This window comes from Acinonyx jubatus, chromosome A3 (assembly GCF_027475565.1).
Source record: "Acinonyx jubatus isolate Ajub_Pintada_27869175 chromosome A3, VMU_Ajub_asm_v1.0, whole genome shotgun sequence".
In the NCBI taxonomy this organism is placed as follows: domain Eukaryota; kingdom Metazoa; phylum Chordata; class Mammalia; order Carnivora; family Felidae; genus Acinonyx; species Acinonyx jubatus.
The window spans coordinates 65214063-65237352 of record NC_069388.1 but is presented as its reverse complement, the minus strand read 5'-3'; the positions used below and the strand labels follow the sequence as shown (position 1 = coordinate 65237352).

Genomic DNA, 23290 nt, shown 5'->3' with positions numbered 1-23290 from the left:
CCTGTTTCACACAGTGGTACTCAAGTCACGCATGGAAATGCTCCGATGCCACATGTGTGCACATCTACTAGGAGAAAAGCATCCACAGACTCACACTGCACACCTGGCACCTCATAACTCACAGGGGGACACCAGAGTCACACAGGGGTCTGTGTGTGACCCTCTGGTGCCCCCCACTCTCCTGGAGATTAAAACCTGATGCGGGACATTTCTGAATCACTGCCACACCCTCCACTCACCTCTGGGAGGGACCAGAGGAGAGCAGAGGCCCCATGGGTGGGGCCCTATGGGTGCAACCTCCCCCACCCCACACACACCCCGGGTCTTACCTTCCCACAAGCCACCATGGAGAGGGCCACTTGGTACCAAAGGTGAAATTCTTCAAAGGCAAACTTCATGGCTCGCTCCAGGCACTGAGGAGAGGGGGCTGGTCAGCACTTCCCCACCAGGGGTCCTCCCCTCCCAGCCCAGTCCACTCCTTTCCAGGGTAACCACTGCCCAAATCACTTCCTGGAGGAGGCTGTCTTTGGCCCACACTTGGTTCCCGTCAGCAAACGCCAGGCATCACCTGTCCCTGCCACAGGCATGCTGAATGACTTTGCACAAGTCTCTTACCCTCTCTGCCCCTCGGTTCCTACCTCCACAACATGTGAAAACCTTCCAGGGTGATGGTCAAAAGTGAATGAAATTGGGTCTGGGTTTTTAAAATTTAAACATCCCATAAAAACGATAAGTGACATTCATTATTGTGCATGGTACCATTCTCAGCTTTTTACGTGTATTAACTCATTCATTCTCCCCAACAGCTCTGTGAGGTGGGTTCTCTCATTATTCCCATTTCACAGATGAGGAAGCTGAGGCTTGAATGACTTAGCAGGGTCACAGGGCTAGTAACTGGCAGAGCAGGCTGACTACAAAGCCCCCCATATGGAAAGGCTTTTTCTCGGTTCTGCTATTCTCTATGACCACCGAGAAGACTGACTGCCCCACCTGCCTGTCCAGTCCTGGGCAAGCCCGTATCAGGGGTGGCCTGGTGAGATCCAACAGACAATACAAGTGCTTCCAGGTGATGGAGGCAGAAGCCAGCATGTGAGGACAGGATTCATCATGTGGCCATGGTCAGGCGGGGTGGGAAACAGAGGTGAGGTTACAGGACCAGACAGTATGTACTTTAAGAGCTCGCTGGCCTGGGTTCACTTGCAGGCTCAGCGTGCACTCTCACTGCCATCTTGGGCAAGAAACCATCTCTCTGGGCCTTGCCTTCCTTGCTGGTAAACTCGAGAGAATACTACTTAAAGAAGGTATCCTCTGAGAGCACCTTGCATGGCACCTGGGGCAAGCAGGAGCTCAGCAGATGTCACCCACCCCAGGAACCCCGTAAACACATGGGAAGAGAATCCACTGCCAAAAGGCCTATCCCTAGTGCCACCTTTGATCCCAGCCCAGATTGGAAAGCTCAAACGTGTATGCGTGCCATTCGCACTGTGGGGGACGGAGAGAGGGACGGCTTGGTGCTCTGGTCCTTCCATCTCCACCCCGGACAGGCACCATCCCTAGAGCGTTACCCGACCAGGGTCTGCTCAATAGATTGGGGGTGCTCTGTCTAGCTTGGGTGGGAGGGGGCCCAGGTTCCCGACACACACCAAGCTCAGAACCTTGTCGGGAGAGGCAGTAATGAAACACCAGTGTCCTCTGTGGGGGAAACTGAGGGGTGGATAATTTTCCCTTTGTGTTTCTCTATGCAACGCCATGTGTTTTTTTCAAAAGAAAATCACATAAAAACACTAGTAAAACAACTGAAAACCAAAACCCCACCCTGCCAGTGATGAGCAGCTCTCCCAACATTGGAAATGGAATGGTCCTAAGCCTGGTCTCCCAAGAACTGAGCTGTACCCCTTGGTGGAGGCAGGAAAGGGACAGAGGAGGAGGTCCTTGGTGGGCCACCTGACTTCTGGGGAGGGGTGGGCCACCGTACCTCAGAGAGCATGACGTACTGGCCTCTCCTGCCCAGCGTGATGCTCAGGAGGTCATAGATGGCCGCAGCGTTCCGCAGGCTCACTGCCCGGTCCTCCTCCTGCTCCGGTGCTCGGCTCAGCACCACATCTCGGGTAGCCTGTGGGGGAACGTGGTTTGGGAAAGAGCAAGGACAGAAAATAAGCAGCTGCCTGCCTCCAAGGCCCGGTGACCATCACCCTTACATTGCTAACCCAGGCCATGCTCCTAAAATCAGCCAGAGCCTTTCCCCATCCCCATGAAGGCCCCCATGAAAGAGAGAAAACCCTCTACTCAGCCCAGGTGAGGAAGCAGTTCTGAAGGTTCCTGCTATTCAATGTTTTAGTCTGCAAAATCTCAAACCTACAGAAAAATTTCAAGGATAATGGCACTGATCACATTTGCCTGTCTCTAGTATATAATAATAATAATAATCATAATAATAACAGTAATAAAGTCATTATGGTAAGATGACCCTTTGCCCCTAAATACAAGAGGGCATTTTTTTTTTTTAACAACCACAAGAGGAATGCCAGTATTTCAGGAAATGTAAAACTGAAACCTCTCATACCAGCTCACAGTCAGATCTTACCACCTGCCTACTGCTGGTCTCACTAGAAATTTTCTCATCCCAGAACCCAATCCAGGACCATGCCCTGCATTCAGGGAGTACGTCTCTTTTGTCTCCTCAAGGCCGGAAGAGCCCCTCAGCTCTCGTCTGTCTTTCAAACACTGGCATTTTTGAGGACATGTTTATGTGTTTTGTGGAACAGCTCCTTGTGTGCTTGGAATTGTCCACTCACAGAAAGAGCTTCAGGTAATATCTGGAACTGTCTAGATCAGGTGGGTGGTTCTGCTGCTTGACTCACAGGAGGGGAGCTTGGGCTGTGGCTCCTTGGTGTCCTCTGCAGGTCCCCCGAGTCCCTCTGATAAGGACTCCTCCGCTGCTATACTTCCTTCCCATCACCCTGTGTCCAACCCAGACCCTATCCTGACTCCTTCTGACCATGGAACTCTCATGAGCTCCCTAAGAAACCTCTTCCATAAGATAGGGCCTCTGTGCTTGGTGTCCAGCACTTAGGAGTTCAGTAGCTCAGAGTTGCCAGGTGGCTGGCTACTGGGTGGGAGGGTGGTGGCAGGGGGCGGGATGGGGGGAGGAGAATGGGAAAGTGTGCTTTAGGAGTAGGTGACTCTGTACAATCTGTATCGCCTGAAATCTCCCCCGTGTGGATTTAGGACCCTCTTTTTCTGTGGCCTGTGATCCCACCCCCTCTTGTAAACCCGTGCCCTGGGGACGACACTCAGGCTCGGCAGTAATTCAACACGAATCATGGTTCTTCGAGCTGAGCAGCAACAGGGCAGGGACCAGGCTAGGGATGCTTTGGGACCTCTGCCTCCCCCAGCCCCCACCACACACACCTGAGCACTGTATCTGAACTGAAGGAAAGCTGGGTTCCAGCCAGATGTCCCTACTGGCAACTCTCAGTATCCTCCTCCATCTGTATTAGGGACTGAGCCCCCTTTTGTATGTTGGGACCCACCCTCTTCTACTTTCCCACACAGGACCTCAGAACCAAGGATGCTGGGATAAAAGGAAACTTAAAATGACAATCCTTCCTGTCTAGAGATGGTCCGCAAAACTTCCACCTAGGAAGGACTACTAACCCCTCCTCCAGGTCAGGGGCTGAGGCTCCCAAGGGCAAGTGGTTATAGAAGCAGAAGAAGGTCAATGGCCTTCAGACTGCAGGCTCTGAAAAGTGTCCTGTTGTGCAGGCCTGAAGTGCATTCCAACAGTCTTCTGGAAGCCAAAATGCCTGTAAGACCCAAGGAAGTAACTCACCCATGGGGGCATTTCAGGAAGGCAAAGCAGTGGCCAGGGGCTCTGATGGGTGTTCCTCCAGCCACAATAGGTGAGGGCTGCCAACCTTCCCCCCCGCCCCCACCATGTACATGTACCAGTCCCAGGAGAAGGTGCCGGAGAGGCCAGGAGATCCCCAGAAAGGATGAGCACTGGTGCCAGCCAGATAAACAAGAGCTGGTCAGGAACTCCAAAGGGTTAAGGGAGAGGAGCAGAGAGGGAAAGTGCCAGAGAAATCCCTCTCCTTCTCAATGAAATCCACCCACACAGGCACCATCAGGAAGAGAGAAGAAATTCTGAGAGGCTTGGCAGGAGCTATTTCTCTAAGCAGAGCAGGAACACAACACTGGCCATGTACCTCCCCCCTCTGCCACTTCCGGCCTTCCCCTCCAGCAGCTCCCCAGCTCTGGCCACTGAGGGTGGGGCCCAGAGAGGCGACTTTGCCAGGCAGCAATGACAGGGGTGGGGGACAATGAGAGGACAGGAGGTACAGACCCTGCCCTCAGGGAGGGGCCGTGGAACCTTCTGGAAGCAGCAACAGTACTTGTGCCCAGTGGAATTTGACCTAGAGCTTGGGTGGGAGAGGGGTCCTAATGGAAAGGAAGCAAAACTGGCAGCCTGTGGTGGAGTGGGGTTGGGGGGCTTTTCTGTGGGGAGTGGGGAGATGCCTGGCTGGGCACATGCAGGACCTAGGAAGCTACCCATGCATACCAATATCCTTCTGGGGATGGTGAGCAGTGAGCTATGACCGAAGCCTCAACTCTGGTTGGCCTGTCCTTGAAGAACAGCCCCTGCAGACCTCAACTCCCAACCCCCTCCAGACTGCTCCAGGACAAAGTCAAACCTCCTCTTCTGTGGCTGCCATGAGGCCCTTCGCCATGAGGTCCTGCTCACCTGGCCAGCTTCTCCCACAACCAGCTCCCAATTGTCCCCCTGCCCCATGGGACTCCTTCAGCTCCCTCTCTGCACCATGGACAATCTGTACCCTCTGTCAATCTGGATGCCCCCTGGCTCCTTACAACCCAACTCACGTACCTGTTCCTTCAGGTGTTGACCTGACTTATCCCACCAGGCAAGGCCCCCTGCCCGTGTCCTCTCCCAGCATGACACAACAGACCCCAGCCCCTGTATGCTCAACAGTTCTTGGGGGTTCTTGGGGCAGGGATGTCTCGCCGTCTCCAGCACCTTCCTTGGTCCATGTCTGTAGAATGATGCTGAGAGAGAAAGATTTCTGGACCTAGTGTGGAAACTTTCTTCTCTTGCCCTAGACCTTGTCTTTGAAGACAACAGTGCCTCTGAATGTGTGCCTGGGGGATGGGAGCGGTGGATTTCCAGCACTGGGCATGGATTGAGTCAGAAGTCCAGGAACAGATCTGAGCATCTCCTCAACCTGGGGGCTGGCCTCCCCAGAAGGTAGACAGCAGGGAAGGGGTCTCCTCAGGGGTCCTCAGGACCTGGCGCCTGTGTCAAAAGGGAAGCATGGTTCCCCAAAAGAAAGCCAAAAGCAGAAGTTTGCCCCAGTTGCTATGCCTTTGGGGCAGGGCTGCGGTGAAATGCTACAGTGGTGCTCGCCCGCCGGGTGGGGGAAACAGGGCAAAAGGAAGGAAGCTGTGGGGGTTAGCAACAGGGCAGGGATTCATGTGCGGCATGGAGGGTGGAGCCTCAGACACTTTGGGGACTTCTGGTCACTGCCTGTGTGCCCTGAGTGTCCTGTTCTTCCTCCCCTGGGCTCACCACCCTCAGGCCAGCGATACTACAAGATTCACGAGCAACCTTTGAACTAGTCCCAGCCACTCTTTTCCTCCACCATCCAAATGGCCTTGCTAGGAAATCCTTCAGATCAAATGCAGTGACAGATATGAATGCACCAAGACCCATAAAGCAATATGTAGACACTAAATACTCTTCTCACTATCACCATCCTTACTAGGCTGGGCGTAACACAGAATATTCTCCCAGCACAACCTCCAGGACCCTCCGCCTCTGGAGATTCCCTGTCCTTGGCTGGTCCACGAATTCTGTCCCAGGCAGGGCTTGTGAGCTGTACCTTCTCCCAACCTGGGCCCTCTGGCTGTCTCCCCATGGAAGCCCCCTCCAAACTGAGGGCATTCACGCAGGCCCTCTGCAAGTCAAAAGAGGAAAAGCAAAGAAGAATGTTCTTCCCCACCCCCATCATCCAATAGCTCATTACTGCCAGCATGACCCATATCTGGTGTTTGGAGAAGGATCCATGAAGCAAGTGTAGGGCCTCCCAGGAGGGTCAGCGAGACAACTGCCAGGTCTCCAGGCAGGCCAGCCCGTGTGAAAGCTGAGGCAGGAGACTCCTCTTCCAACAGTCATCCTTCACGTGTGCTGCATGTCACCTTTTCAGGGTCACATCTGTCACATCTCATCCAGCCTCACAGTAACTCCAGGGAGGGGTAGGGGGAACTGCTATGCCCCCTGGGCAGATGGGAAACTGAGTCCCAGAAGGTGAACTCATTGTGCAAGGTCCCCGAGAGTTAAGGCTGCGCCTTCAACAGCCAGTCCAGGACAGCTTCTGCCTGGCTCTGGTCCTGACCTTATGCTGACTGCAGGGCCTCAGACCACACTGACCTTCGCTTCCACCTGGTCCCATTTCTCCTCTCTAATCCTGGACACAAACAGGGTAAGAGAAGTAAAGGGAACTAACTTGTGGATTACTCTGTAAGCATCTCACAATGACCTCATGCACTACTATCCTATTTTACAGATGAGAAGAATGAGGCCCAGGGAGGCTCCCCAAGGCATACAGATAGGTGGGACCCAGATTAGAGCCTAGACATTCTGACTTCACCCCCGGAGGCCTCTGAAGAAGTGTCCAGTAGCCTCGTCCATGCCAACAGAAGCCCTGGGATGGCTCTGCTTATAAAAGAACCAAAGCAAAACACAAGGCTGGGCATTCCAATCAGGAAAAAAGCCCCTCGGGCAATGGGTCCAGCCATGTTCTCAGACACAGCTGCTCCACCGGCCAAGGACCCGGTCTCAGGGCCTGCTGCTGCCACCCTACAAAAGCACCCCGGAAAGGAGTCTCCCAGCAGCATCTGCGACTGGCACCTGCCCCTCCCTGGAGGGCACTGTCATGTTCTGCTTGTGCTCTCGTCCCCCACCAGCAGACATAATTACCACGGCTCTCAAGCTGCTGGTCCACAGAGCCAAGAAATAACATGCTCTGTGACGTGTCCCATCTACGCAGCAACCCGGGCCAGGCCCACGCCAGCCCCCACTCTCCTGCCACATCAGGCTTCTGCGGCAGAAATCGCAGCTCTTCCTGCCAGCGAGGGCGAGAGGCTCTCCCACCTCTACTGAACCGACTGTTCCGAGCTGGCAGCGTTATCAGACCCTTTACCATCACAGTCTGCAGCAGCACAGGGCCTCGTGTTAAAGCAAACCAGGTGCCAAATGCTGGAACGATCTGTGCTCATCTGCTGAGTCCCAAATGGAATCAAGCCCAAGAAGCACTTTCTTTTCTTCTTTTCTTTTCTCTTCTTTTCTTTCTTTCTTTTTTTTAAACTGAATGGTATCCTCAAACCAATTTATGTCCCAACCAGAACTGAGCCTCAACATATTCTAAACTGACTGAGCTGGAGCCAAGTATTTATCAGGACAAAACAAATACGTGGTGAACATCTACAATGTACTAGGCGCCTTGTGTTCATTTTCTTGCTTTTTCTGTGCAAGAAAGGCCTTATTAGTCTCATTTTACAGAGGAGAAAACCGAGGATCAGGGAGGTAAGAACCTTGTCCAGGCCACACAGATTGTGAATGGCAAATTCCAGACTCAGACTGCTGGGTGCCTGACACTGGGCATGGCACAGTTAGTTAAGCTGCAGGGTCCTGGTCCCCAGAGGCTTACTCGTCCACCCCGTTCTCACTCAACACCAGCCTTTGTGCCTTTTTAGTTTCCAAGCACCTGATACCAGCAGCAACTTCTCCACCAGCTGAATGAAACAGGGACCCACAGATTGTCTGTCTTAGCATATATTTTATGCCTAGATCAGTATTGTAGAAATGATCAAGATTTCTGTACTAGCTGGTTCCCCAACTGTTTGAGAAAATTAGACTAGTTTTTGATATATGATTCTTTTAAAAACTAAAATACATACTTGGGCTTCAGCAGATGGGGGTGGGGGGATTCCTCCTGATATGGGGACCAGGATTCTCCAGCTCCCTGGATAAAGGGTGGAAGTAGGTGGAATTGGGGGCTGTGATTGAACTCCTCATCATTGTTTCTCTGGTGCTGGGCATGGCCTGGTATGTTGTAGCTTCTCTAACAAGACTAGATGGATGGACACATGGATGGAAGGATGGATAAGCAAACAGGTGGGTGGCTGGATGAATTTTAAAATGTCCTTTTGGGGGCACCTGGGTGGCTCAGTTGGTTAAAGTCTGACTTCAGCTCAGGTCATGATCTTGCATTTTGTGAGCTCGAGCCCCACATCGGGCTCTGTGCTGACAGCTCTGAGCCTGGAGCCTGCTTTGGATTCTGGGTCTCCCTCTTTCTCTGCCCCTCCCCCGCTCATGCTCTGTCTCTCTTTCTCTCAAAAATAAACATTAAAAAAATTTTTTTAATAAATAAAAAATAAAAAAATAAAACAAAATGTCCTTTTGGCCCCAAAGACTCAAAACTAGGTCTAAAACACAAATCTTCTTCAACCAGTAATAACTCACATCCCTTGCATTTCTGTGAAAGCACTTGTACGGTTTCTATTTACCTCTTGAAAGACAAGGGGATTCCCTATTCATTCTGATCACGTTCGGCTGGCCTGTAACAAAAACCGTATCTAAGGTAACAGCCCCAAGCTCAAGACTGCTTGCAAGCTACTACTCTGAGTTCCAAACCACAAAATAGGGGCTGACATGCTCAAGAAACCTGTGGACACCGTTTCCCAGAGCAGCTGCTCTGGTGATCCTAGAGGTGGAAAGCTTTCATGATTATGTCTCCTGGGCTGGCTCTGCTGGGGGTAGCTTTTACCACAGCATAATGAATTCGGCACGTATTAGGAAAACCCAAGTAGCAGCCAAGGCAGCCAGCTGCTGTTCTAGAGGCTTCTCCCTATCATCTGCAGCCAAGCCCAGCCAGCATCAAAGGGAGATGAGGAAAACCCCACAGGTACATGGAAGCCAGGCTGAGCCTCAGGGTTCAGCTAAGGGATCAGAGCCCAGGAGGCTGGAATAGTGGTGTCCACACCTGATTGAAAATGTGACCCGCAGGGGAAGAGGGTACGAAACAAGGGCAAGGGAGAAGTCAGAGGCTATTTGGTCTCTCTGAGAAACTGCTCTGAGCCACAGAAGCCAGATCCAGATCCCAGGTGGAAAGCCCTCTGTAGATGAGACACCAAAGCTCTCCCCCAGATTCCTAAAGTTTCTAGACATGTGACAGGCTGGGTGTGAGCAAGAGGAAACAAACCAGCCAGCCCTGGAAGAGTGCCTCCTCCCAGCCCAGTGCACACAGCGTCTGGGCACTTCCTCTGCTTTGTGTGCTACAGGAATTCCCAGGACACCACCTGGCCAGCCGGCCTGCACCCTCTGAGTCTCCTGGGCAGGCCAACAAGTCACACGGCCTCTTGCAAAAGGGCAGGAGCTTCTTGGAGAGAAATCCCACGTTTAGGAAAATTCACTTTGGCTCCAAATGTAGGCCATTTTTTTAGTAAAAGGCCATTCTCCACTTTGAGATATAGTAGGGTAGTTTGAGGGTTTGGGGTTGGGTGGGGGGATAATCTAATGGAAGGTCATCTGAACTCTGGTCCTGGGCTCCCAGATCAGGCAGAGGCCACCAAAAATGGCTAAGGGAGACAGAGTCCAGCCTCGGTCCCTGCCATCTCACATCGACAGGCACGTCCCTGCTTGCAAAGCCCTCCCTGAGCCTCGTCTCATTTGATCTTCAAAACTACCCCCTTGGCCTTTTTACAGATGAGGGAGCCAAGAATCAGAGCAGTTTGTAAGTGGCAGAATCCAGACTGCAGTCCAGGGCTTGGGCTCCATGGCCTGTGTTTTGGAAGTTATTTAGGGAGGTAGACATCATTCAATTCATGGCTGTGAAGATTATTAGTGTGTGACCTTGACCAAGACACAAACCTGCCCTGGACCTTACTTTTCTCATCTGCACAATGAGAACATATTAGTACTAGACTAAACCATATGAAATGGTTATTTTTTTCACATGGCTCAACATAAGGCTTCCCTCTATGAGATAATCAGCTCAGAACCTGGCAGAGAAAGGACCTATGAAATGTTCCTGCTTTCGCCTTTTTGCCTCCCACCTGTCATTCCTCAGCATGGGAAGGGGGGTTTCCCGAGACAGATGACTTCAGTGCAGTCTCATCCGAGAGTGGTAGGTGGTGAGATGGCTCAGGTGTGTGGGTGGGGGCAGGGTGGGGTACCAGTCTATGTTTGAGATGCCAGAAGTAGAAACTGGGGCTCAGTCTGTGGTTAGAGTGGGGGCCCATTTTCCATGAAAAGAGCATTGTTCTCCCATGAAAATCAAACCCTGCACTTGGTATTTCTATCCTCACCGTGGGCTAACCAGCTAGATGCCCCTTCTTCGAGCAACCACTCACCCCCTCACCAGCATGACCCTGCAAACCTTCTGGACCATGGCCTGGCTAAGGAAGGCTATAATCCCTCGCTGCCCCAGTCCAGTGTCCCTCTCCTGCCTCCCTGCCTGCGGACCCGGTGAGGTGGAGGAAACCCACTGACCAAAGCTCTCTGAACAAGTCCTATTACTGCATTGTCCCAGGTGTCCAGAGGAATAATAGTTTCAGGCTCTTCAGGGACCCAGCTCATGGGGTCTTGGTTTCTTAAACTCCACTTCTACAAGCTGCTCTCAGATGTGCCAATTTAGCAAATTGAGTCCCCAACCTGGGGGGAGGTGAGGTGTCCCCAGCTCACAAGCTCTGAGGGACCCCTTAGCCAGAGGGCTGACATGCAGCCTTGGACTCCACCCAAGCACACCACGTGGGCAGCACCTGCACCCTCTGGCTTCCGCTGCTCCAGCACACCCCTCCTCCGCCTCCCTCTGCCCAGTCCAGGCCATCCTTCTCACCATCCCCTGGGCCACACTCTCTCCTCCGCTGAGGCTCCAGGGCCCATGCGTGTGTATGTGTGAACACGTGTCTGTGTGTGTATGTGTGTGTGTGGGGGGAGGGGGGGACTCATCTCCCTGCCTGAGGCAGGGGAAATGGGTCTTATGAAAACATCCAAAGAGCACTTCCTGAACACTTTGTCCAGCACACTTTATCCCTCCTCTGCTTTATTTCTCCACAGTACTCAGACACTAGCACCCTGGACATTGCAGTGGTTGCTTAATTCATTGTCCACCTCCCTCACTAGAATATAAGGTCCATGAGGGTGGAGACTTTTCTCCGCTTGGTTGCTGCTGCCTTTCTGGCTTCCGGAACAGGGCCTGGCACAAAGTAGATGATAATAAATAGTTGCGTGAATGACTGAATTCCTTCTACAGGCACACTTACCTCTGTGCACTACTATCATCTAACAGGGGAAGGAACTGAGGCTCAAAGGCACTAGATTTGCCCATGGCCCTCAGGTGACAGCTGGCAGAGCTGGAAGCTGAATCCAGGCCTTGTGCCTTGAAAGCGCAGGCTCCTTCCACTCCCTCACATTGGCCCCAGAATCAGCACAAGGCTGCTCAGTGTACACTCATGACTTACTGATACTCATCTTTTGGAATCCCAGAAGAGGCGTTGGGGACTCAACTCAGTCCCTACTCAGGCCTCCAAATGCAGGCTGTGCACCAGACCCAAACCTAGTAGTCTAGGGAGCCTCGCCCCAGTGTGGGGCACAAGTCCAAGAATCCTGCTTTATGGACGTCTGTGGGAGGCTGAGCTGGGTCAGGACCCTGTGGCCTGTGCCTGAGCCCCGCAGCCCTACCCCATGGGGGCAGTGAAGGAAAGCCCTGGAGCTTACCATGGACTCACTGATGAGGAGCAGCAGGAGGGCTTCCTCAATATTATCCTTCGGGCAGTAGAGGCTGAAAGACACAAATGGTGGCCCTGGCTCCAGCACAGCCCTCTCAAAGCAGTGCAGCCGGCCTGCCACACCGGCCTTTCTGCCCCAGAGTCAGCAGCTGCCCCGGTAAGGTGACCCGCTCCTGCATAATTCACAGGCACCGGATACCACCCGCAGCTCTTTATCAAGCCCTAGAGTTATGGATCTGAAAGACTGGGGTAGGTGGTGGGGCCAGAAATACTGCAGATGCTCCAGGGGAAGAAATGTCCCTTCCAGCACCCAGTGCTGCGTGAAGCAGCTGGGGCAGGGAGCCGAGAGCACAAATCCCACTTTCAGTTATTAAACAAATATAAGAGAAGGCACACAAAGACTAGTAGGAAGGCAGATACCCTCCAAATAATTCGATCTTCGGATGCCTTAGAGAATTCTCTTCCCAACCCCATCCTGAGACTGTCTTCCCTGGTCTATCTGGCTCCCGCCGCTGCCTGCCTGGCAGTGACCTGGGTAGCAGCTGGGGGCAAGTGCAGGGCAGAGAGAGGGGACGTCGGCAGGGCCGAACCCCAAGTGTTACATGAGACCAGCAGAGCTTACTTGTCTCCTTCGTAGAGGTGAGGCTTCCGCAGGGCCTGCGTGATGAAGGAGTTCTCCTCCTTGCTCATGAACTCAGGCAGTGGGAGGGACAGGGGGCTCCAGTAACACTCCTCACTCAAGGAATGTAGCAGGACCCCCGCCAGATGCTTGGCCGCCATCTGGCAGAAAAGGGAGGAAGTCAGACCTGGAACGCCCTCCACCACCCGGCCAAATCCGCCTGCCTTTGTTTGCAGTGTGCTGCCCCTTCAGGAGGCCTGCCTCTCCACCCCTGAGGAGCCCCCTGTTCTGTTTCCAGCACCCCTTCTGTTGGCCTTTGATGGCTTCTACTTCATCTCCTGTCCTCTTTCCTCTCCTAGACAAGATGTATGTTTCCTCCTCCTCTGGCCCCATGGAGCCCAGCAGCGCTCTGAGTATTCAGCAAGCCCTTGCAGAGCATAAAGCCACTGGCATGGCAGCTCTCTCGACCAGATGGCTTTCTGATATTTGACCAAAAATTCTAGAGTGAGAAGCAGCTGTGGCTCTGACTTTGGGTGAATCAAAGCCTGAGAAGGTAGACCTGAATTGGGGAAGGAAAGGGAGTCCAGGTTATTTATTAGGTTCATAAACAATCCCTAAGAATTGGTGCAGCACCTTGCTAGGAAGGGATGACATTAGGTTTTAACTCTGATCTAACGCTAGGGGCTGTGGGCAGTGCTGTGACAAGGATGCTGACGGTGCCTCCCAGGCGTAGTGGGAGAGAATGCGGAGACTGATTAACAATGTCTGCCATGAGCACAGACAGGGAGAGGAGAAGCATGCGTGGGACACACTGTCATCCCTGATTCATAGGCTGCCTGCTAGCACTTCTGTTGTCTCCCACTGAAAGTGAGCCCTGAACAGGCCAGCCACAGCCAGCACCCAACCCCGAGGCCTCGGCCGTGTGTTATTACCACTTTGAAGTTCTGAGTTGCTTTGGTCTCCACGGTGCGTAGGACCTCCCGGAGCTCTCTCATCCCTTTCACGATGTTCCTAGAGGGAAGATAGCAGAAGCAGGGTCATTACCAGCCTAGCTCCCACAGACACCATCATCAAACCTGCAGATGTAAGTAGAAGCTGGCCCATTAGAGTTTTACTTGAAAAGTCAGCTGGAATGAAAGGTCAGAGTTGTAACACCAGGATCCTAGAAGCCCAGGATGTAGTTGATCAGAGAATAAGAAGGATCCCTCTCCCTCACAGTCCCCCAGGAACCCAGGCTTCCCATTCACTACCAGAAGGGGACCAAGACGGAATATTTCAAACAAGACACTGTCTTGGCCCCAAAGCTTTGGCTGGTGTCAGATTTTCTGACTTGAATCAGCCTCAAATTCTTCATGTTCACCCACCACACCTGGTCAACACTGGGGTCCATCCTCACCTCTCAGTCCCCATCACCAGAGCCCTAGACCAGCCTGCATCACCACAAAGGCCAGTATCACCTGCCCCCCCCGCCCCCGCCAGCCCCTGCCAGCTCTCTGGGCCCTGAAATAATTTGCAAGCTTTTTAAAGTGTGACCAAAAGTAAAATATACATTTTAAATTGCAACCCGGTATGCACACACTTTCCTTACATAAAACTGAAGCAAGTTTCTTGACACATTACCTAGCTCTACTGTGTGCCGTCCACTCTGGTATTTTCTACTTTATGTCTCTCTCTACTCCTCTTTTTAAAAATGCTGGCTGCAGCCCACTGAAAAGAACTTGCAGCCCACTAGTTTGCACAACTCACTAGTTGTGGCCTGCAGTTTGAAACACTGCTCCATCGCCCCTGGAAGGGTCCACTTGACAGACAAAAGTCATCTTGTTCCTCCCCAGGCTGGTCCCTTCGTCAGCACCTCCAGGGCTTACAGAATCCAGTCTAGGTCCTCAGCAAGGTATCGCGGGGCTGAAGGGACTGCCCCCTTGCCTCTCTCCCATCTCATCTCCTGCCACTCAGGTCCATTTTGAACAACGGACCCAGGTGACCTATGTCAAGTCTTGGCACAGGCTCCTCCCACTGCCTTAAACAGCCCTTCCTCATTCACCCTCAGAAAGCCTTTCCAATATCACTTCCTCTTTGCAGCCAGCCCAAACTCCTCCCCATGCTCACCCTTTTTGCCTGTGTCCCTCTTGCACCCTGTTAATTCCTCTTCTGAAGCTTGACACTGTGTGGTCAGTTTCCATTCATGGGCTGACCCTTGGTGCGCTGTGCTCTCCAAGGGCAGGGCTCCAGTCCTGCTGCTGAAGCTCAGCACTAGCACAGCTCCTGGCACACAGCATGTGCTCAGCAAATGTTTGAGCACCACCCTTCTCATTTCCTGTGGGGGTTCCCTGGATCACAGCTCACAGGGAAAGCAGAGGCTGCCGGGTGGTCAAATTCAGAAGTGAAAGACTACAGAGGGGTGAAGAGCCAAAGGTGGCAGCTAGGGAAGTCAAGGAGCCCCTCCCGCAACTTTCATGCACAAAACAGATTCCTAGGAGCTTTGGGGTATGGGGCCATAAAAAGAAAAATTTGCAGACCAAGTCCCTGCCTTCTGGGAACCTCTGGTTTCAGAGAAGAAAGTAAAAATGTGCAAACGACTAACATTATAAACACAGATCCTCGTTTGTGGGGCTGAGAATGGAGGTAAAGACCCTGGGATAGAGTCAGAGTCACAACGACCTTTCCTAGTCTGTCCAGAGCTTCTGAAGAACCAAGAGGGGCAAACAGGACAGGAAGCCACGGGGCCCTTAGAGATGAGTCAAGTTTGGGTACTGCTACAGATGCCATGTAGCCTGAGGAGGGGCTCACCTGTGGGCTGTGTACCGTCTCCTCCTCTACAAAATCAGGACTCCAGTTTGGACAGTGTCTCCTAGATTTCTGTCATCTGCATATCACATTTGCAATTGTTGCTACTAGCTGCACACCATCAGTGTTATTATTTATGCAATACTTTCCTTTACATCTTCTTTTTTACTTTAGTAAATACCTTCACAAAAAAATACCTGAAATTAGGGATTTGGTATGCTAGGGGTTTTTTTTTTGGAAATAGGTATTAAATATAGAAGTACTTATAAAAAGTTAGTCTGTATATCACTCAAAGCCATCTTGTGTATCACTAGAGGTAGAGCTTGGCAAAGAATAGATTAGACCACAGGTTCTCAAAGTGTGGTCCCTGAACCAGCAGCATCAGCATCCTGGGAACTTATTAACAATGCAAAGTCTGAGGCCCTCACTCCAGACCCACTGTATCAGAAACTCTGGGGCAGAGCCCGGCAGTCTGGGCTTTATCAAGTCCTCAGGGGCTTCCAATGAACATTCAGTTTTGAAAACCACTGGTTTACCTGATCCTCAGTGTCTTCCACTTCCCCTATGCTAAGTAAGAAGCCAGGTTCCAGAAGGGACAACTTGACATGGAAAGTCCAGCTTTGCAGCCAGATTCTGAATCTGTGATCTTGGGAAAGTGAAGCAGCCACTCTGATTCTCATCTCCCATCCATAGGAGGATTCCTCACTTACTCATAGTGCGGTCAGGAAGATGAACATACGTGAAGCCCAAACGCACCGAGGCATGTGGTAGAGGCTCACTAAATATTAGTTATTTTCCTTTCTCCTTTTAGTTTGGGTCCTAAAGATGACATTACATTATGTTTTCATTTGCCACATTATTTTGCATTGAAGTTTGGGACCGAATGAGTAGGGGGCAAGGGCCAGTAGTACCTGAGGGGATCTTCCAGCTCTAAGTCCATCTTTCGCCTTCCACCAGCCCCTGCCTCCCCAGGGGACATATAAGCAGGATTCCCCATAGACAAATCACACCCAGGGACAGACTGGCAGTCCCCAGGAGCCCAAGTAGGAGGAGTCTGCAGGAGAGGCCCTTCAGTCCCACTGAGGCCTCTGCCTTAGAAAAGAACCCAGAGTTGGACAGCAGGCTGTCGGCCAGGCCAGCTGAGGGGAGAGCTCAACATCAGCCACCACCAGGAGACAGAAAAGGCAGACTGCATGAGCTCCCGGAAGAGAGCAGGACTGGCTGGCTCTGGGAAGTCTGTAGGAGAGCAATGCCCAGGAAGCTGGGCCAATGGCCACAGGCTGGGGCAAGGCTGGACCTAGGGGCTGCACCCTGGGACTGCCCCAGGGCCTTATGGCCCAGAGACAGCTGGTAGCTCCTGGGACTTGTGGGTGATTTTCCACTCTGTGGACTCCCTGCCAGCTTCCTCCCTGGCAGCCTGGCCCAGGCTGCTACCAGGAGCCCAGAGCCAAGAGGGACTATGGTCTCTCTTTCCCACTCCAGCCCAAGGACTGTTCTCTCCCTGCCTTTAGTCTCCACATCATCAACACTGGAAGAGGGCTCCCAGACCGGCGGCACTGGCATCGCCCAGGGGATTCAGAGAAATGCAGGCTCTCAGGGATCCTGCCTCCCCCCAATACACACACAATTAAGGAATCAGAACTGCATCTTCACAAGATCCTATGTCCCAAAAGTTGTGTAATTTTACTATTTTCAAATCTGTAAGGGATTCTGGTATCTCAATAAGCTCCCAGGAATTCTTTAGCACAGCAAATAATTACCCTTGGGCATCTTTTGGGTAAATCCCAATTTTTATTGAATACACATAAAGAGAAAAACCAATACAGAGGCTTCAGTGGCCAGGGCTGTATGGGGAGAGATTCAGGCTCTCAACAGGCCTTGACCTGTTCTAAGATGCTGGGAACACCCTTCTGCCTCAGCTCATCCCTCCAGGAAATGGGAAATCAGATGGTTTCTCCCACTAGCCTGAGCTAACGCTAATCGTGCCAGGTAGAGCTGGGGCTTTTCCGAGTCCCGTGAGAGGGCGGCTTGAAAGATCTCTTTGTTCTGGTCTCTCACACTGACCTTTCTGAGCAAAGCTGCCACTTTAAACAATATCCAAACAGGGCCTCAGATCAACCCTGGCCCAGAAGCAGGCTGTGTGTGGAGAAGCCAGGTAGTGATTGATCCCAAGTCATGTTCCTGGCCGGCCAGGAAGAGAAAGACAGAGATGTACACGCAGTGATGGGTCATCTAGGGAGGCCTCTAGGTGGCAAGCTTCCCCCCTCTACCTCTTGCCGCCCCTCCCCACTCCCCCCACTGCCGGGCCCCTCGTCAGCAGCAGGCAGCGAACAGATTTTTTAAATGCTTTGTCCTATTCAGTCTTCACAGCTTCTGATGAGGCTGGTAAGGCTGGCTTGGTTCTTCCAGGTACCAGCACAATGCTTGGCACATAGAAGGCACTCAAGAAATCATTGTGGAATAAATAAACTCCCATTTTCCAATGGGAAAATTAAAGCCTGGTAGACGTCTGCCTTTTCAGGCCATCTAATACCCAAGGGGGAGAGGCGAGCTTACCATAGGCACCAAGGGTTCAGATTTTACTCCCTTTACACTGAAATGATTCCTGAGAAAGATAATGCTTTCCTTTCCAGGCCATCTGAACTCCAGGACTTCTGGAATTCAGCTAATTGACTAGTCTTTACTAAGTACCTACTGTATATTCAGTACCTGGTCAACAGCCCTGTTGACAAGGGGCATTCAACAAATGCCCTGATAAAATGAACTGAGAGACAGAATGAGTGTCTCATTCATGGCCTGCAGGTAAGGAGCTCACGGTCTGTTAAATCAGCCACACTCAATTTATTCAGAGTTTAGCGAAGTGTTTTGTTTACAGTAGGTACTCAACAAATGTTTTGTTTTGTTTTTGGCTTGGTTTGATTTGAGAGAATAAGAAACTGCATGGAATTTATGGTTGAATGAAATCTAGACAGACACTGGTACATGTGACCCTGACCAGAAGTCCCCATTTCAGGGCTGGCACTAATTGTGTAAGAGAGGTTTCTGGCCAAAGAGCACAGCCAGTTGGCAGATCCCAACAGCTGGAGACTTGAATCAGGAGACCAGGTCAGGTGAAGCTCAAATAGTTATCAAGCTGTTTACTCCTGCCATAGATCCATATCATCAGTTTCAAAAACTAAAGCTCTCCTCTTCACCCCAAGTCCCAGAAAAAGGGCATTGAGGACATCCAGGCAAGGAGATCTTTCCTCTCTAGCAAGGTGAGAGATGGGCAGTGGGTGCTAACAATAAATACAGGCTGTGCATTATGAGAGGCTGGAAGAGTGTGTTCTCTCCAATGGGCCTCAGAGGTGTCTCTGTGCCCCAAAGAGTGACACAGGCCACTAGGAGGCTCTCCTGGGCTTTCCTGTTGGATGACTCTGGCCCCTGAATCCCCCTTAGAACAACCTGTCTCCTGCCCTCCTCAGCACTACAGATAGTGGGAGGCTGCTGAGGACAAGACAAAATTGCTGCTGATCAAACACACCTCTCACAAGGTCATACCAAACAGCAGGCCGGGCTTTCTAAGGTGCCTCACCATTGGGCAGAGCCCCCCCACCGTCACCCCACCCCAGCCATCTGCAGCCCAGGCTGCCTTAGCTGCCTCTTGACTCAGCACCTAGCTGGCAAGGTGAAGCATGTGCAGTTGCGCACACAGACTCACACCCCCCCCCCCCCCCCCAGAAAGGGAGAGTGCTTTTATAAGGCTGAACAATCTGCCAAGCCCCAGGAAACTCCCTTAGAAAGCACACACATTCCCTTCTCTATTGTTTGGTTTTGGTACAGTGTGCACATATTGCTTTAGTAATTAAAAAAAAATAATAATTTTTATCATGTACAAAATGTACAGCCCACCTGGTTCCATACACATGGCTCAAGCTTATTCCCAGCCCAGAGCCAAGAAAAGGCTCTGTAGGTCCAGGCAGAAGGAAGGGAAAAAAAACACTCCAAAGAGAATGGCCTCTTGTCCACTCTGGGGGAGGAGCCTAGTCAGTTTATGTTCTTGTTTCTTGGGAGATGCCCAAAGACTCAGGTCCTAGTTGAGGTCAGGGCCCCGGACAGGGACAGTCAGCTTTCCTGGTATTGCATCGCCATTGGCTTCCCTTGCTGCCTCACCCCTGGAGCTGCTTCATGCAAAAGAGACCAAACCTCTCCCACCGCCAGGACTCTGGGCCCAGCTGCCACTGTCCGCAGTCATAAGAACACGTCAGAAAGGTGCCCTCTCCTGGCAGCAGGCTCTGCAGAACTACCTGGGACAAAGCTCTACTCAGAGTCTACGGTTGCCCTCTGGTGGCAGCGAGGGGAATCGAACCGCAGGGTCCCCTCCTTAGGGAGGGGGTCTCCCAATTCATGATTGTCCTTTTAGGTCAGTATTTTCAGTGCCAGGTCAGTTAGGAACCCTGTCATCAGCCACAGAGCAAGGGGAAGAAGTCATCTGGGGGGGAATTAACTGATGGATCAATAGGGCAAGGCCCCTGGAAAAAATGAATGTCCCTCAAACATACTAAGTGTGAAATACTGAGGCCCAGGTTTAACCAAAGCTCAGAATAAAAGAAGAGCTGTTGGGGATCAAGCAAATACCACCATATCCCATTTTTCACAGTGGAGAACACCATATCCTTTAAATTATGTCAAATCCTCAATTGGAGGGACAAGGGTGGACCATGGGACCAGGCACTGCTTGTGGCCATCTGGCCCCAAGGGCAGAGTACCCCAGGATCCACCCAAGGCCCACATGGAATGAGTGCCAGCTTGCAGATTCTACGCAGAAGCAGGTCCCACCATCTCCCCCTGCTCCTTAGGCCCCAAGGGAAGTCTTCTAACACCGAGAGGCTCCCTGGCCCCTGAGAGTCCCCCTATGCCAGCAGCACCCACACCTCCCTGCCTTCCTTCCCTCCCATTAGACTTCTGATGGCTACATTCAGCTCCTTCACTGTCTGCTCAGTGCTTGGATGGAAGAAAGCTCCCTAAGGGGGGGAGCTCATCCTGTTCCTGGCTTCAAACCTGTTGAGTAAGGTGGGATGCCTGGTTCATGGCGGGCTCTCAGAGGCTTCTGTGAAATGAATGGTTGGACTATTCTCTGGGGTTTTTTTGTTTTTTGTTTTTTGTTTTTTGCCTTAGCCCCTACCCCCTACTGGGCTGTAACCTCTCAGAACATAGGGAATAGTTTTATCACCTTCCCAAACACCCCAAAAGCCCAGATGAGTGAGGGGGGGGCGGGGGTGGGTGTGGATTTAGCCAGCAGGAAATGGTTCTGGAGACCCTTAGAAGACTTTTCAGAGCTGCCCTGGAGGAGAAGACCCAATGTCAGGTATCGGGGTCCCAACCTACCCTGAACCTCTGCTTCTTGCAACTTGGGCTGAGACAGTGGTTCTCAACTGGGTGTGATTAGCTCTCCACCACCCAAGACATTTGTCAACATCTGGACACATTTTTGGTTGTCACACTTGGGGCAGGAAGAGCTACTGGCATCTAGTGGGTGGGTAGAGGCCAGGGATGTCGCTAAAGCCTACAATGTACTGGTATCTGGCTCAAAATGTCAACAGGTACTGAGGATGAGGAACTCTGGCTTAAGGTGACTTTTTGTTTGTTTGAACTTCCTAACAACAACAAATATATAAGAAAAATATTGGAACTGGCGATTCACCTAGGAAGATGTAACTCTGACTTGAAGGCTGTTAACAGGTAGTTATGAAAGCTCCTACCATTTCGAGCGCGTGGAAGGGGAGGTCTCGGGCTGCGGGGGCACAGACCCCATTCAGCACCAGGCATGCTGCCTCTACCACCCGTTAGCTCTGCAACTTTGGGCAAGTTACTTCCCCTTCTCCTTTCTTCAGTAAATGGGAACATTATTAGTTCCTCTATGTTCACAGGATTCTGCCTGGCATGCAGCAAGTATTCAACAAGTATTAGCTACTGTTAAGAGGAAAGGGGTAAAGAAATTATTTAAAGTCCAGCCGGGCACACAGTCCACGCTTTAAATATCTGTCACATTCCCGGGCCACCTCTGGGCTGGACGCGGCCACAGGAAATGGACAGAGGGGCTGAGCTGTTGCCACGTGAACCGGGGACTGCTGCTTACATTAAAGCTTTCAAATGTTTGGGCTGTTTGCTTGGAAAGAAAAGATGATTCAGTTTCCATTGCTCTTTATTTGGGAGGCACGGGGTGGGGGCGAGGGGGGTGGAGAAGAGTCAGCATCCTGGCTTTCAGCACTGAAATTTGTTTCAGGAGGAAAAGAGGATGAAGGGTGGGGAGCAGAGTGACAAGAACAAAACAATATCACTTGGTTTTTCCTGGAGGGGTGAGGATTGGTGAATGTTCTGTCCACCGCCGGCGGCACCACCACCACTCACATGCACACACACACACAGCCAGAGTGTGCAGAACACAGGCAGGGAGGAACAGCCCCACCAGGAGGGTGGGACCAGCTTCGGGAAGAGGAGCCACCCGCTGAGAATGGTGACTCAGGGTCCCAGAGGGACAGAGACAGCCTTGAGTCAGCGGAGCAAGGATCAGCCCAACCATCACCAGGGCTCTGTCCTTCTCCCACACACTCCCAAACAGGAAACTACATGGGTTTTAAGGCTGCTCAGATCCAAAGCTGGAATCCTAGTGGGTATCCACTAGGGGCACTAAGGGGCAAGCTACTCAACCTTGTCCAGTCCTTTGTCCACTCTCAAGCATTCTGGGGTCACCTGACTTCCTTCACAGGGTGCTGTACACTGAGCACATGGTCTAGTCTAGCACATAGCAGGTGCTTGATAACTGCCAGCTCTCTCCCTCCTTCCTTCCTGGCTGTCCTTGACGGTCACCTTAACCTCATCACACCTGCAGCAAGTGTGGTGTGGGAAAGGACAGCAGACAGCCCCGAGGGGACTGCAGTGGAAAGGTGGGGGACAGCAATCCCCTCCCTGTGCTCTGAGCTCTGTACTCAAAGTGTCTTTTCATTCCTGCCTCTCCTTGGACTCTCACACCCCTCACACACACAGGACAAACAGGAACCCCCTGTTTGAGGAAGGAAGCAGAGCTGGAGGGTAGAAAAGGAACCTGCCCAGGGTTGCTGTGTGGTCTCCAATTCCCAGGCCTTGGTGACCTCCAGATGGCCAGGGTGCCCCTGAAATCTTCACACTGGAAGCTGAGGCCATGCCTTCCAAGCTGGAGCACACTCACTAGGCTGGAGCACCTGGGGGCAGCAGCAGGATCTCATTAACCCCAGGGTTTCTGCTGTGGGCAGGAGAGCCTACTGGGCAGGAGCATCAGCTGGCTCCGCCCAGGACACGTCACTTACGTCCTCTGGGCCTCCATTTCCCACCTGTAAAATGGGGATGTAACAAATGCACCTGCCTCAGAGGACTGCTAGGACCATGAAATACACATGAAACAAAGCACTTACCAAGTGCCTTGCACAAATTCAGCATGTGTTTTAAGATAATTAATATCTGTTAAAGGAAAGCATGAAGGGGACAAGACACCGAAATCACCAAGATCCCCTCCTTACAAAATCTACTCCTAGGGTCTGCCATACAGAAGGGCTCCTCCACCCTTTGTGCCTACAGTAGGCCTTGGGAGCGAGGGCCTCTTAAACGCAGAGCAGGCGTCAGTCAACAAATTTTCTCCAAAGGGCAAGGGAGTAAATATTTTAGGATTTGCTCTCTACTCCACTCTGGGAGAGAGACAATATTAAACAGTAGGTATGGCCATGCTCCATTAAGATGTTCTTTGCCAAAACAGGCAGAAACAGACCCACACTGCAAAGGTTCGGCTAAGGTGGCATCTCTTCACATCCCCCATCCATCCTGAGAGCTACGCCTGCCAAAAGCAGGGTGCCCCGGGGGAGCGGGCGGAGCCAGGCAATGGAGGTCTGCAGCTAGAGAGAAGTAGCCAGGTGGCAGCTGTCTGGGCAGTAAAAACAGGAACTAGCCCACCGGGCCACTGTATCTCTAAAACTGAAGTTCAGCAACCAAAAAAGGACAAGAGAACAAAGACAGTGGAGGTGGAGCAGAGGCAGCATGCTTCCCAGGGTCCCTGTGATGTCCCTCGGTCCC

The 23290-nt window shown here is 51.9% G+C and overlaps 1 protein-coding gene across 3 annotated transcripts in view; it reads right to left on the bottom strand.

Moving 5' to 3' along the window:
- TTC7A (tetratricopeptide repeat domain 7A) overlaps positions 1 to 23290 on the bottom strand; it is a 119827-nt gene that overhangs the window by 62004 nt on the left and 34533 nt on the right. For 2 of the 3 annotated variants that reach the window (XM_027072511.2, XM_027072513.2), the window contains 5 exons: positions 13357 to 13435; positions 12428 to 12585; positions 11795 to 11858; positions 1976 to 2113; positions 330 to 413 (listed from right to left, as the gene is read on the bottom strand). In XM_027072511.2, the coding sequence (XP_026928312.1) occupies positions 330 to 413; positions 1976 to 2113; positions 11795 to 11858; positions 12428 to 12585; positions 13357 to 13435 (523 nt within the window). Of the gene's footprint in view, positions 1 to 329; positions 414 to 1975; positions 2114 to 11794; positions 11859 to 12427; positions 12586 to 13356; positions 13436 to 14289; positions 17415 to 23290 lie in introns of those variants that run through there. The other variant, XM_027072512.2, reaches the window with a different exon arrangement.